General features: G+C 36.1%; 1 protein-coding gene across 1 annotated transcript in view; it reads right to left on the bottom strand.

Annotated features, from left to right (window-relative positions):
* Positions 1 to 3524: 3524 nt before the first annotated feature.
* The window catches only part of GNAI1 (G protein subunit alpha i1), a gene marked incomplete at its 3' end in the record, with an annotated part of 86861 nt that continues 75846 nt past the window's right edge, over positions 3525 to 14539 (bottom strand). The window contains 2 exon segments of the mRNA NM_001123115.2: positions 3525 to 7768; positions 13860 to 14013. Of these exon segments, the coding sequence (NP_001116587.2) occupies positions 7578 to 7768; positions 13860 to 14013 (345 nt within the window).

Raw genomic sequence — 14539 nt, forward strand, 5'->3', positions numbered from 1 at the left:
CTGCCCCTTTGGTTGCAACTCCAGGACAAGCAAATAGACATCTTTCCCCTAAAGACTGCAGGTGTGTTTCAGTCTACTGTCTGTGCAGCTGCCTGGGGGTGGTGACCAGCTACAAACAGTCTCTCTGTTAAAGTCCCATGAAACCTGTGTATGAAAGCACCATGGACCACCATAAACAGGCATTCAAGGGGCATCCTCTGGTTGACAGCCAGAAAAACTAGGTCATCAGACATGTGTTCAAGTGCCCCTCTAGGAGATTTTCTCACCCAAAGAGGTAGCAGAGGGAGAGTGAAAAGATAGTGCCAGCCTTCCGAAGTCACTGGAGAGGATTAGCATTGGCCTTTAGCTGTGTGTTTAATTAGAAGCCTGCCCCTCAGGCTGAAGCTGTGAAGATGAGCTAATGTAACTCTTTCACAGAAAGACTGGGCACCTCAATCTCTTGTCTTTTGCTGGGCCCTGGGGATGGTAGCCTGTTAAGAACACTTTCTCTATGTGTAATTGTCCAGTGGGAACCATGAGTGTAAGCCCCACTGGCCACTAGAGCCAGGCATTCTAGAGGGGTCCCCTTGACAGTAACTGTAAAAACTGGGGCCCCAGATGAGGGTGAAAGCACCTTTCTAGGAGATGCCAGTGACCTGAAGCTAGGAGGCAGAGGGAGCCTGCTGGCCTCTGTCAGCAGAAAGTATTTCAGTGGTCCCCTAGATGTGCATTGAATTAGATGCCTGCCACTCAGCTTCATGCTTGAAGATCAGCAAATAAACCTCTTTGGCTGAAAGTCTGGGTGCTTTTCCTTTGGCTGCCTCTGCGCTGGGCCCTGGCATGGGTGAGTCTGTGTATTCCAGCCCCTTGAGTAGTGTTTCTCCATTTGCTGTAGTCTTGCGGGTCTCATAGGGATGAAACCCCTGGCTTTCAAAACTAGATGTTTTGGGTGTTAATCTCTCAGTTGCAGGCCTTAAAAGTTGGGGTGACCAATGTAGCTTGGGGTTTTGGGCTCTCCCCTGACTGTGGGTCGCCATGCTCGGATGGGTTTTATGACAAGATCGTATCTCAGTCTCTCTTCCCTGCTTCGATGTGTTGTTTTTTTCTTTTTCTCTCATTTGCCCAGTGTGCAGGAGTTGCTCATCTAGTTTGGGGTTTTTATTCAGAAGAATTAGTTCCATATGTAGCTGTAAATTCAGTCTGTCCAGGGGAGGAAGTGAGTTCAGGATCTGCCTATGTTGCCCTATGGAACTGGAACCCAGTATTATTTGATTCACTGGAAATTAAAGACAGAATTGTTTAGAAGTAGCTTTGACCTCACTCATTTTGATTTTCAAAAGTAAGGGTAAGAGCTGAAATTACTGTGACATTTTCACAGAAAATAATTAAAATTCAAGAAGGCATAAGTGAAAATTTCAGGTAATTTTCAGTCTTCTCAGTGGTATATTTTTAAGACTAGCTTTACAATAAAAATTGCAAAAATATGTCAATTAGTAGAAATTAACTGCAAAATTATAAATCTAAATTAATAATGAAAAAAGAAAATCCTAGTAAGATAGAGAATACATATTTAATGTGTTTGAGCAGGAGTAAAATTAATCTTAAGAACCCCTTCATAGACACCTCTGTTGGAAAAGGAGTTTCTTTGATTTGGATTCTTAGGTTCTCTAAAGTCCTCCTCCATTTACTGGCTTTTAGGTGAGGCACTATGCAATTCAGAAAGATACAGTACCTTCTTCTGCTAAAAGTGGCACATTATCACCTGCTAAAACAGTACTTAAAATCTGTTTTGATTTATCTTCTATGTATACTTTGCTGAATACTATGGCCTCATTTTTAATCAATTTCAATTTTTTTTTTTTTTTTGGTTAGGGATTTTTTTGTGGTTGTTTGGTTTTGGGTTTTTTTTTTTTTTTTTTTTTTTTTTTGGCATTTTAGGGCTAACCTGTTATGTATGGAAGTTCCCAGGCTAGGATTTGAATTAGAGCAGCATCTGCCACCAGATCTAAACCATGTCTGCAACCTATACCACAGCTCATGGCAACACTGATCCTTAACCCACTTAATAAGTCTAGGGATCGATCCCACATCCTCACAGATATTAGTTGGGTCCATAACCTACTGAACCACAACAGGAAGGCCAATTTTAATGTATTCTTAATTGAAATAACTATCCCTTGGCAACAATAGTGTTTCCACTCAGTTTATTGGTATGGAGACCCAAAAAGATAGCCAGTAAATCAAAGAAGTTGGAAATAACTGACCTCATATATGATACTTGAGATTTATAACATGGTATGACTGTCCCAGTTCAGGCCTCCTCAGCCCTGGCCTGCATAATTCCTTCTTGTGCATATTTGGGTTTTTCTGGACTTGATGAAATGCATTTCATAACTTTTAAAGTAACTAAAAATTCCAAGTAAATAATAGAACACATCACAACAGACACCAAGTCAAGCAGTTGTTGGTTAAGGGAAAAATGCCCAGGAAACAGGCCAATGAAATTGTGAAATATGACTCCTGATATAAAGGCATTTTAATTATTAAGCTAGGGTTTTCAAAAGTAACTGCAAGAGAAAATTTCCCAAACTTTAAAATGACATAAATTTCTCTTTTAGTTGCATTAAATAAGTAATGCAATAAATGACATAAATAAATCATTAATGATAAAAACTTTTCTGATTAATCACTATTTTTTCAGATGATAAAAAATAGGCTAAGAAAAATTAAATAACTTGCCCAAGTTTACCAGATTAATAGGGGTAGATTCAAGACTGGAACTCAGACTAAATGCCAGTGCTTAGGCCACCCCTGGCCCTCCCCCTACACCTACTTTCTATTTCTATCTAAATTAACACACTAAGCAATGATGATGCTATTATCTGTAATATAGATTAAATTATTAATTCCTTTCCAAAAGGTACTGTGGGTGGTTCTGTAGACATTAAATGATGTAAAAAAAATCTGCTTGTCCCCTTAAGTACTTTCAAATTTAATGTATCTTAACATGACATTATTTTGTTCTTTTTTATGGCTGAGTAGTATTCCATTGTCTCACTTCTTCTTAATCCATTCATTAGTTGATGGATAGTTAGGTTGTTTCCATGTCTTGGCTATAGTGAATAGAGCTGCAATGAATATAGAGGTGTATAAATGTTTTTCAATGAAAGTTTTGTCTAGATTCATGCCCAGGAATGGGATTGCTGGATCATATGGTAGTTCTATATTTAGTTTTCTGAGGTACCTCCATACTGTTTTCCATAGTAGTTGTACCAATTTACATTCACACCAACAGTGTAGGAGGGTTCCCTTTTCTCCACACCCTCTCCAGCATTTGTTATTTGTAGATTTACTAATGGCCATTCTGATCAGTGTGAGGCTGTATCTCATTGTAGTTTTTATTTGCATTTCTCTAATAATTAGTGATGTTGAACATTTTTTTTCCATGTGCTTTTTGGCCTTCTGTATGTCTTCTTTGGAGAAATGTCTATTCAGGTATTCTGCCCATTTTTCAGTTGGGTGGTTTGTTTTCTGCTGTTGAGTCATATGTATTTTTATTGAGCTATGTTTGACATATAACATATATTAGTTCATTAGTACAACATAATAATTGTATATTTGTATGTATGGTAAAATGGTCACCACAATAAATCTAGGTAACATTTATCATACATAGTTGCATTTTTTTTATTATGACAAGAACTTTTAAAATTTACTCCAAACATGCCATAGAGTGTTACTAACTATAGTCACCATGCTATTATATCCTCATGACTTATTTTATAGCTACAAGTTTGCATCTTTCGACTCTCTTTACCCATTTTGCCCACCTTCACACACCACCTCTGGCAACCACCAATGTTTTTTGTGTCCATCAGCTGAACTATTTTTTCAGATTCCACACATATGATATCACGTATTTGTCTTTCTCTGACTGACTTACTTAGCATAATGTGCTCCTTAAGGTCCATCCATGTTCTTGAAAATGGCAAGATTTCATTTGTTTTATGGATAATTCCTATGTGTATATCACATTTTGTTTGTCCATTTCCAACCCACGGACACTCAGGTTGTTTCCATATCTTGGGTATTTTAAATAATGCTGCCATGAACATGAGGATTCATGTCTTTTTGAGTCAGTTTTCACATTCTTTGGATAAATATCCCAAAGTAGAATTGCTGAATCATATCATAGCTCTGTATTTAGTAGGAAACTTGGTCCTATTTTCTATAGTGACTCCCAATTTACATTCCCCACCAACAAGGCACAAGGGTTCCTGTTCACCACATCCTTACCAATACATTCTTATCTTTTTGGTAATAGCCATTTAAATAGGTGTGAGGTGGTGGGTAGCTCATTGTGGTTTTGGTATTTCTCTAAGATTTAGTGATGTTAAGCAACTTATTATGGACCTACTGTCCACCTGTATATGTCTCTTTTGGAAAAATGTCATGTTACCAGGCTCTTTTAAAATCAGATTGTGGGGGCTTTATTGCTACTGAATTGTGTATTTTGGGATATTAACTATCTCCTTATAAGATATATGATTTGCCATTTTTTTAAAGTCCTATTCCACAGGCTGCCTTTTCATTGATGGATTCCTTTGCTGTGCAGAAGCAGCTTTTGAGTTTGATGTACTCCCACTTAGTTTTTGCTTTTGTTGCCTTTGATTTTGGTATCAAATCTAAAAAATTATCACCAAGATCAATGTCTAGGAGCTTACTGCCTATGTTTTCTTCTCAGAGTTTTATGGTTTCAGGCTTTATATTCAAGCCATTAATCCATCTTGGCTGGATTTTTGTGTGGTATATGCTAGTGGTCCAGTTTCATTCTTTTGCATGTGGTTGTCCAGTTTTCCCAATACCATTTATTAAAGAGACTGTCCCTTCCTCATTGCGTATTCTCGGCTCCTTTGTCATAAATTAATTGACCAGATATGCCTAGTTTATCTTTGGGCTCTATGTTCTGTTTCTCAGATCTGTGTGTCTATTTTGATGTTAATACCACAATAATTTACTATAGTTTCCTAATATAGTTTGAAATAATGCAGCATGAGGCTTCCAGCTTTGTTCTATCTTACGTGTTTTTAATCTAAATATTATGATTCATATAAACTCAGAGGTGAATGAGGATAATTAAAAGACATACATTTTCTGGAAATAAGGTAGCATTCTTCAGAGTTCTGAAGTAAGGAATCATAGGTTTGATACCGTGATAGTGCTTATTAACCTCTCTGAGCCTTTCTCGCTCTAAATCAGTTACTGTTGGCAATTAGCAAGAACATATATGCATGACAGGATTTTTTTTTCCAGTAAAAGACTGAACATGAATGAATTAGATGAAGCAGAAAAGGTTTTTTGTTTTTGACTGAAAAACTCTCCACTGAGAGATTCAATGAATGATGGTAGAATAACAAAATCAGAGGGTGAGGACTAGTTTACAGGGAAAATGATGATGAATTTGGTTGGGGTATACTGAGTTGAAACAGGCAATCAATTCTCAGAAGGGGATATCAAGCAGACAGATTCCCAATGTGGCAGCACACCTCATGAGAAAACTTGGGGCAGAAAAAACTCAAGCTTCTGAAGTAGGTGAAACTGCAAAATGATAGCACAAATAAAGAAGAAATGAATATACTATAGACTGATATTTAAATGCTAATGCAAAACATGTATTTAGCCAATAGGTTTGTAAAATTTTAAAAATTCAAATTTATTAAGTTTTATTAGTAACACAATTACACAGAATAAATTTCAGGAATTCATCAATGATGTCACCAATGTGTGCTTCTTTGTGGCTTTTTAAACCACTACTTCTCATGATTCAAATTTACTAATAGGAGAGTTGAATTTCATACATAGCTTCATAATATGAATATAACAGGTCTTCCATCCATAAAATTAATGAAAACATATCTTTCATGAAAGGCACATAAAGAATCTAAACTAATACACTTAAAGGATTTTGGTAACTTTGAATTTCTTTATATTACAAAGGAGAAAAACAAATCCCCAAAATGAAACAGGTGTGAATGTAGTTTCTGGTTACACACACACATAAACACACACAGACACATGCACACACAACAGACAGACTTCAACAAAACGATAGCACACAACTAAATTTAGAAACTACTTACCCACAAAGGTTACTGAAAGACTAACCTTTTCAAGATGAGTTTCAAAAAGAAAAGAGAAGTAGGGTATGGAATGCTATTCATTTTGCTATAATGAGGTCACAGAGATACACCATGAATGAATAAAACAAAAATGACTATAAAGTTCAGTATCTAGCTGATGTGTAACACTTATTTGAGCATACAACCACTGACTTAAATTAAATGCTATTACTCATTTTCTAAGTGTAATTGCCCATTTCATTCTCAGAAATGACAGCGCAATTTAAAAAGAAATGATAAACTCAAGCGAGTGGAAGAAATTTGAATAATCTAATGGAAAAAAGTAATTTTAATATAGCATGATAATTAAATTTCAAATTAGTTACAAATGTGAGTTTAAAGCTTGCATTGTATCAGCAGCAGAATATTCAAAGATCTTTCTTGTTATCTTCCAAGCAAGGAGCTATCATGTATGGTAGGTACGAGGGATTTCCCAAAGGAAATACACAAATGAATGTCTCAAAATTCATTATGCTAACTTATTTTTTACCCACAAAAATGCTCTCACATCCACCTAAACTTAGTTATAAATAAAACTGTAGTTATTTAAAGTGTATAAAAATTAATCTAGCATTACCTTTAAGGCAATGCATGAATACATCCAAATATTAAAATTCAAAGTGAAAACAAACCAACTGAATAAAAATTGTTTTTAAGTCTAAGATAGTGTACTATCTTCAAAAACCTGAAATTTTACAGTTTTCAAACCAAATCTATTAGCATGCACTCTTCAAAGAAAAACTGAAATGCATACAATGTTTAACTGATCCAAAGGCAGGTATAGTCATCCTCTTCAAGAACATTTCAATAAAACACATTAAATTTAAAGAACAAATCATGTTATTAAAATAGTTTGTGCAGTGTTTGTACAAATAACATTTTTATGATCATTGGTATACATATAATCAAGACAAAGGCTTCAATGTGTCCTACTATTTAATTACTGTACTTAAAAATTTACAGGACATGAACATAAATAAAAAGCTGTTTAAAACTGGCAAACATGATAATAGTCTGTCACTGAGTACAAAGTACTTTAATATTTGTTATTTCCAAAGCCATCACGCTAAAATTCTAAGTTGCCGCTCTTACTACCTAAAAGTAATGTGGAAAATTAAAGTCATAAATACATGTATACATACATTTTCATATTTACACTTACGTAGAAGTCATCCATATACTAGAGCCCAGCTTTAACACTGCCCTTCGTTTCACACTGCAGGACCACCTCTCACATTTAAAAAAGGTCCTTACATTACTTTCAGTTAAAAACAAATAAAAACAAAAACACAACAACTTTGGTCAGGTCCCAGATGCATCTGTCATATATTCTGTGTTGGTGCAAGACTCTAGTCTAGAGAGATCCATATATAAGTACTCATTTGGTTTGAAAATGCATTTTACCATTAACTGCAAAACTCAGAAGAGACCACAATCTTTAAGATTATTTTTTATGATGACATCTGTTACAGCATCAAAGACAAACTGCACATTCTTGGTATCCGTGGCACATGTGAAGTGGGTATATATTTCCTTGGTGTCTTTTCTTTTATTGAGGTCTTCAAACTGACATTGAATATATGCAGCTGCCTCTTCATATGTGTTTGAGCCTGAGATGGGAAAAGGAAAGAAACATAAGGTAAAAATTTAAGATGAATATACAGCTAAGTAACACACACCTTAAAATACTAGAATCAGTTTCATATGTATCAAATATGTGGATTCAATTAATCATCTTATCAAGAACAGGATAAATGATTTAAGTGAAATGTACCCAATGTTAATCACCCTTTAATAAGTTAGCCTTAAAAAAAGCCCCAAAACCAAAAACAGGGTATTCCACGTCCCCCATGACCTTTGCTCCTGCCTTAATCTTGAACTGTTGGATCCTCTTTTTTTTTTCTTATCCTTTTTACTCTATGTCCCAACACTGAACCACTCAGTTTCCTGGTGGTGGCATGCTATCTCACTTTTAGCCTTAGTGGCTGATCAAGAAATGCTAGCCTGGAGTTCCCATCATGGCGCAGTGGTTAATGAATCCCACTAGAAAGCATGAGGTTGTGGGTTCGATCCCTGGCCTGGCTCAGTGGGTTAAGGATCCGGCGTTGCCGTGAGCTGTGGTGTAGGTCGCAGACATGGCTCGGATCCAGCATTGCTGTGGCTCTGGTGTAGGCCAGCGGCTGCAGCTCCAATTAGACCCCTAGCCTGGGAACCTCCATATGCTGCAGGAGCAGCCAAAGAAATGGCAAAAAGACCTGAGTGGGGGATATATTACCATTTTAACTTTTCTAAACTTAGTGTTTCCTACTTGTCCTCAGTGAGTATATAATTTATAGATGTACATATATATATATATATATATATACTTCATTGAAAAAAAACCTGTTAATTCTTTTGCAGTCATAACACAGTTATGTGCCTGGTTTTCAAGGTCCTATGTTACCCAGTCTGCTTTGTATGACCATTCTGAGGCCCTCTGTTCTATAGCTGAGGCTCACTCCCTGTCAGGAGGGTGGCCCCATAATTAACTGCCACCTATATTCCTAAAGTGCTCACTCCCTGCCCCTTTGCTTCACCAATTGTTTTCATGTCTTGGCTACTGTAAGGAATGATGCAATGAACAGAGAGGTGCATTCATTTTCTGGAAAGTATTTTTCTTGTCTTCAAATAAATACCCAGAATGAGACTGCTGGATCGTATGGTAGTTCTATTTTTTAGTTTTTTGGAGGAATCTCCTTATTGTTTTCCATAGTGGCTGCACCAATTTTCATTCGCAGCAACAGTGTATAAGGGTTTCAATTTCTCTAAATCTTCACCAACTTTCATTTTTTTCACTGCAATAACAGCCTTCTAACAGGTGTGAGGTGACTGCTCACTAAGATTCTGATTTGCATTTTGCTAATGATTAGTGATGTTGAGCATCTTTTTATGGACATGTTGGCCACCTGTATATCTTTGGAAAAATGTCTACTTAGGTCCTCTGTCCATTTTACAAGTCAGATTGTGAGGTTTTGTTACTGAGTTGCATGGGTTCTTTGTACAGTTGGCCCTCTGTGTCTGTAGATCTGAACAAGCAAATACAAAGGACCAACTGTACTAAGGGACTTGAGCATCCACAGATTCTGGTACCTATGGCAGGTGCTGGAACCAATCATTCAAAGATTCAAAGGGATGCCATTGTATTTTGGATATTAAACCCGAATCAGATAAATGTTTTGCAAATATTTTCTCCCATTCCCTAGACTGCATTTTTATTTTGTTGATGGCTTCCTTTGCTGTGCAAAAGCTTTTGGTTTAATGATGTAGTCCCACTTGTCTATTTTTGCTTTTGTCGTCTTTGCTTTTGGTGTCAGATCTAAAAAAAAATCACAGTCAAGACCAATGTCAAGGAACTTACTACCTGTGTTTTCTTCTAGGGGTTTTACAGTCTCAGGTCTTACATTCAAGTCTTTAATCCATTTGGGTTACACTTCCAAAGTACATACATATACTTCCTGTATGGTGGAAGAAACAGTCTAGTTTCATTCTTTTGTATGTGGCTATCCAGTTTTCTTAACGCCATTTATTGAAGAGACTGTTCTTTCCCCACTGTAGAGTCTTGAATCCTGCCATAAATTACTAGATCATGTATGCTTGGGTTTAGTTCTCTATTCTCTTCCTCAGATTTATATGTCTGTTTTTTATGCTAATGCCACATGGTTTTGATTACTACAGTCATGTAATATAGTTGGAAATCAGGGAGCAAGGTACCTCCAGCTTTGTTATTCTTTCTCAAGATTGCTTTAACTTTTGGAGTCTTTTGGTGATACATAAAAGTTTTAAGATTTTTTTATTCTCTGTGAAAAAGGCCACTGGATGCCGAATGCATTGACTTTGTCAGACAACTGTAGGTAGTAGGGACTATTTTAACAATATTCTTCCAATCTATGGGCATGGAATATCTTCTCATTTATTTGTGTCTTCTTCAATTTCTTTCATCTATGTTTCATCCTTGGTTAAATTTATTCCTAGAAATACTGCTCTTTTAAAGCAACTGTAAGTTGGACAGTTTCCTTACTTTCTTTCTTGTAGCTGATTACTACTCTATCACTATGCAGAAACACAAGAGATTTTGTATCCTGCAATTTTTCTAAATTGATTAAGTTTTAATAGTTTTTTGGTGGAGTCGTTAAGATTTTCTATATATAATATCCTGTCTCCTGCAAATAGAGATAGATTTACTTCTTTATTTCTGATCTGGGTGCCTTTTCTTTCTTTTTCTTGCCTAACTGCTGTGGTAGAACTTGTAATACTATATGGAATGAAAGCGGTGAGAGCAGGCAACCTTGTCTTATTCCCTATTTCAGAGGAAAAGCTTTCAGCTTTTCAATCCTGAGTGTGATGTTAGCTGTAGGCTTGTCATCTATGGTTTTTATTATATTGAGGCACATTCCCTCTGTATCCATTCTGTTGGTTTTTTATAATACAAAGCTATCAAATCTGTCAATGCTTTTTTTTTGCATCTATTGGGATGATCATATGATTTTTATCCTTCATTTTGTTCAGGTGTATCACATTAACTGATATGCAGATACTGAACTGTCCTTGCATCCTGGGAATAACTCTCACTTGGTTGAGTTGTATGATCCTTTCAATATATTGCAGAATTCAGTTTGTTAATATTTTGTTCAAGATTCTTGTATTTATGTTTATCAAGGATATTGGCCTATACTTTTCTTCTCTTTGGGCATCCTTGCCTGGTTTTGGTAACAGGGTGATGCTGGCCTGGTAAAATAAGTTTGGAAGTGTTCTCGCCATTTCCATGTTTTGAAAGAGTTTGAGGACTGGTAATAATTCTTCTGTTAAGTAGAATTCATCAGTAAAGCCATCTGGTTATGAAACTTTTGTTTGTTGGGAGGCTTTTGATTACCGATTCAATCTTCTTACTAGTAATAGAAAATAGAAGATTTTCTATTGCTTCATGATTCTAGCTTCGTAGGTTATGTCTCTTGGAATTTTTCCATTTTTTTCTAGGTTGTCAAAATAAGTTTAGATTTTATCTCTCTTAACTTGCTAGCAGACAACCATATTCTTTACAAATCAAATTTTAGTTTAGCTTAGTAAATCATAATAAGGTTGGTGGTCTGAAATTCTAAAGCAATAAACAGTGTCTTGTTGACTCACAGAAGCTAATGCAACCTCTAACTTAAAAATATGTCTTGGGAAAAGAGCTGGCACTGGATGCATGGCTCGATTTGCTGTGTATATTCTGGGTGACCAGTTATATTACTGAATCCCCAGAGCTGCGAGATACATGAATGAACTAGTAAGTACGTTCCTCAAGAATATACCTTTTTTTAAGTTTTGGAAAAGAATGACTAGGGAGAGGGGTGGTGGTGGAATACGACAGATATCTTCTAACATGATAGAACTGTTTTGAATAAAGGCTAAGCATAGATGATAACCTGGTTCAAGACTAGAGAATATGGGAGGTGTTGTGATATATTTCAAAGGGAGATAAGGGAGATTTGAAGGGAAAAGTGAGTTCAGTTTGAGTTTCAGATGTTAAAATATATACAGATGTTCAACAAGCATTTGGAAATGGAAGCTGGAGTCTCGGCAGAGAAAAGTTGAACAGACCTTCATATGGTGAGAATAAAGATGATCATGAAAGAACAGAGTGCTGAAAGATTATAATACTGCAGGTGGAATCTGGTGAAATCCCAACGTATAGAAAAAAAAAAAAAAAAAGCAGGAGAAGGTAGGAGCAGAGAGGTAGGAGAGAAACCAAGTGAGTAGCTGGGAGGCTATACTGGGTTCTTCTAAAGAAAACAGTACCAACAGGAATTGAGTTGAGGTTGTAGCAAGAGGTGCTTGCATTAATATTTGGGGCATGCAATGAAGATTTTAAATTACAGTCAACACTGAGAGTGTGAAAGAATTATGTAATAGTCTCTTTGCTCAAAGATTCTGAGATCAGTGATTCTTATTAACTTGGCAACATAAGAAAAAAAAAACTTGAACACACTGTATACCTGGCAAAAAAAAAAAAAAAAGAAAGAAAGGTAATAAATGAGTATATTCTTGGTTGCTCTAAAATCCCTGTAGGTATGTAATATGTGTGGGTTCATTTGGGTCTTCTGGTAATAGTCACACAAAATGTCTCCTTTACAGTAGAAAATGACAAAAATGAAATCAAAGACAGATTAAAGCAAAGGCAAAACGGAGTCACCTTGATCATGGGTAACTGCACTCTTGGAATCAGAACTATAAATAATTTTATTCCTAATAAAACACTAAAAATATTTGTGAATAAGGTGACTATGATCCTATGACTTTCAAAAAGAAAACAGTACTTTTAAAATACGCATCTCTGTGAGATTATTTTGAATTGAAGTATAACTCCTTTGCAGTACACAAAAAGGGCTCTCGTAATGAGTAATGTGATTATATGTCTGATTTATCAAAGAACCCTCCCCCTTTGGCTCCAGTGAGAATATAATTAAATGTATTCTGGTTGTTAATATTCTGGATGCAGGAGTGTGACAGATGTAGGTCTGGATTTGGACCACGTTGCTTCATCAAGCCCAGTGCTCTTACCTATGTAAGGGGGGACAGAAGAGCACTGTTTGAACAGTGCCTAGGAGAAGGCAGCAAATACTCACTGCAAAGTTTACTCAGTACAAAATAAACTAAAAGTTTCCATAATGAAATAAATTCTTGAAACGTTTTTGGGGAACATTTAGGATGGAGTGAGGGTCAGTAACTTGCACCAATTCGCTAAATTAACCAGACTTTTGAGAATGCTTAGATTTAGAGATCAAATGATTGTCAATTTTTTTTTCCCCCCTTAGGGCAGAGTGCTTTCTTCATTAAAATTAAATAAAACCTTACTCAAAACCCAGTATGTAAAAGAGGTGAAAGCTAAGTTACTCTGCCTTAACAAGGGAGAAGTTGCCTGTGTTGGAGGGAGAATAAATCTCTGTTCCCTGCACCCACTTTCAATAGCAGCCAGAGAAGTGTTCCAAGGAACTAAAGTAAACCAGTGTTTGAGCCCATTGTCTGATTTCACAGATGGAGTACTGAGACGTAGGGAAATTAACTTCCTTGTTCAAGATCAAAGAGCTAATTATGGAAAAACCAGGAATGCCTCTCGGGTCTTTTCTCACCACAGACCATTTTTCCACAGTCATAAAATTAAAGCAATAGTCTCCTTTCCAAAGTCTATATTTTCTTTGAAATCTTTCCTGACTCCTCTGAGTAGTTAGCTAACCCATGGAGTCCTTTCTCATTTTCCACCTTACAATGACTGTTCATGTTCCTTTATAGTCATGTGCTGCACTGCTATTGTATACTTGCTTGTTTAGAAGTACATCCGTCTTTGAGATAAGATGTGTCTCTGCTGACTGACTAATTTATTGTGCATCAGACAACACCTGACAAAAGATCTGTCACCTGGATGGATAAATCAATACCTTAAGTTTACGAAGACTGGGAGTCACCATAGGAAATTACCTAACAGCTTTTCCATAAAAAGAGTATGTTATTTTCAATCATCTCATCAAGAATTACTTGTGCTTGAATGCAGTTTGATAAATCATTTATCTTAAAAGCAAGAATTAATAAGCCAAGAGATTCAAATCAACAACCGAAATCTTGCCTTAGAGGAACTTTCACTTAGAAATATATGGGATGACAAGTTAACAATAAGAAGTAAAATACCTGCATATTCTGGATAGCATATAGTGAGAGGGCTTTTTTTGATTTTTTCTTCAAAGAGATCCTTCTTGTTTAGAAAAAGTATAATGGATGTGTCTGTAAACCATTTGTTGTTACATATGCTGTCGAACAACTTCATGCTTTCATGCATTCGGTTCTATAACAGAAAAGAATACAGCCAATGTATCGTAACAGCAAGGATTTTGAGATATCTTACTTAAAAAAAGGAGTGGTAATGAAAAAGAGCTTAGTCAGCTGGAAAATATTTGGTTGCACAAAGGGCATGGATATATTTTATAGTGCCAGAATGACAGCAGTGAACATGTGCACACCTACTGCACAATAATAGCATATGCCTTACTTCAAAAATAAGAAATTGATGAGCTTCCCCCACCCCAGTCTGTACTAAATTTAAAATGGCAAGAGTTTAAATTTTCTATGTAAAAATATTTCCCCCAGATTAATGGTACATTGAAACACACCTGAAAATTACATGATGGTAGTAGCAAAGATAGAGACCAAGGATTACAGAAGTAATAAGAAAAATATGCCTTGGACTCTAATGGAACTAACTTTTTCTTCCAGTATGTATGTAGGTACCAGAAATGCCTAGTTAAGCATATAGGGTTGAGGTGAGAGTAACTACTTTCCTTTTTTCAGGATCCATCTGTGCTTCTTCGCAT

The sequence above is a fragment of the Sus scrofa genome, chromosome 9 (genome assembly GCF_054392235.1).
Source record: "Sus scrofa isolate SSC_HxYL_T2T_F1_AM1 chromosome 9, Sscrofa_HxYL_maternal_Yorkshire_Landrace_v2.0, whole genome shotgun sequence".
Classification (NCBI taxonomy): Eukaryota; Metazoa; Chordata; class Mammalia; order Artiodactyla; family Suidae; genus Sus; species Sus scrofa.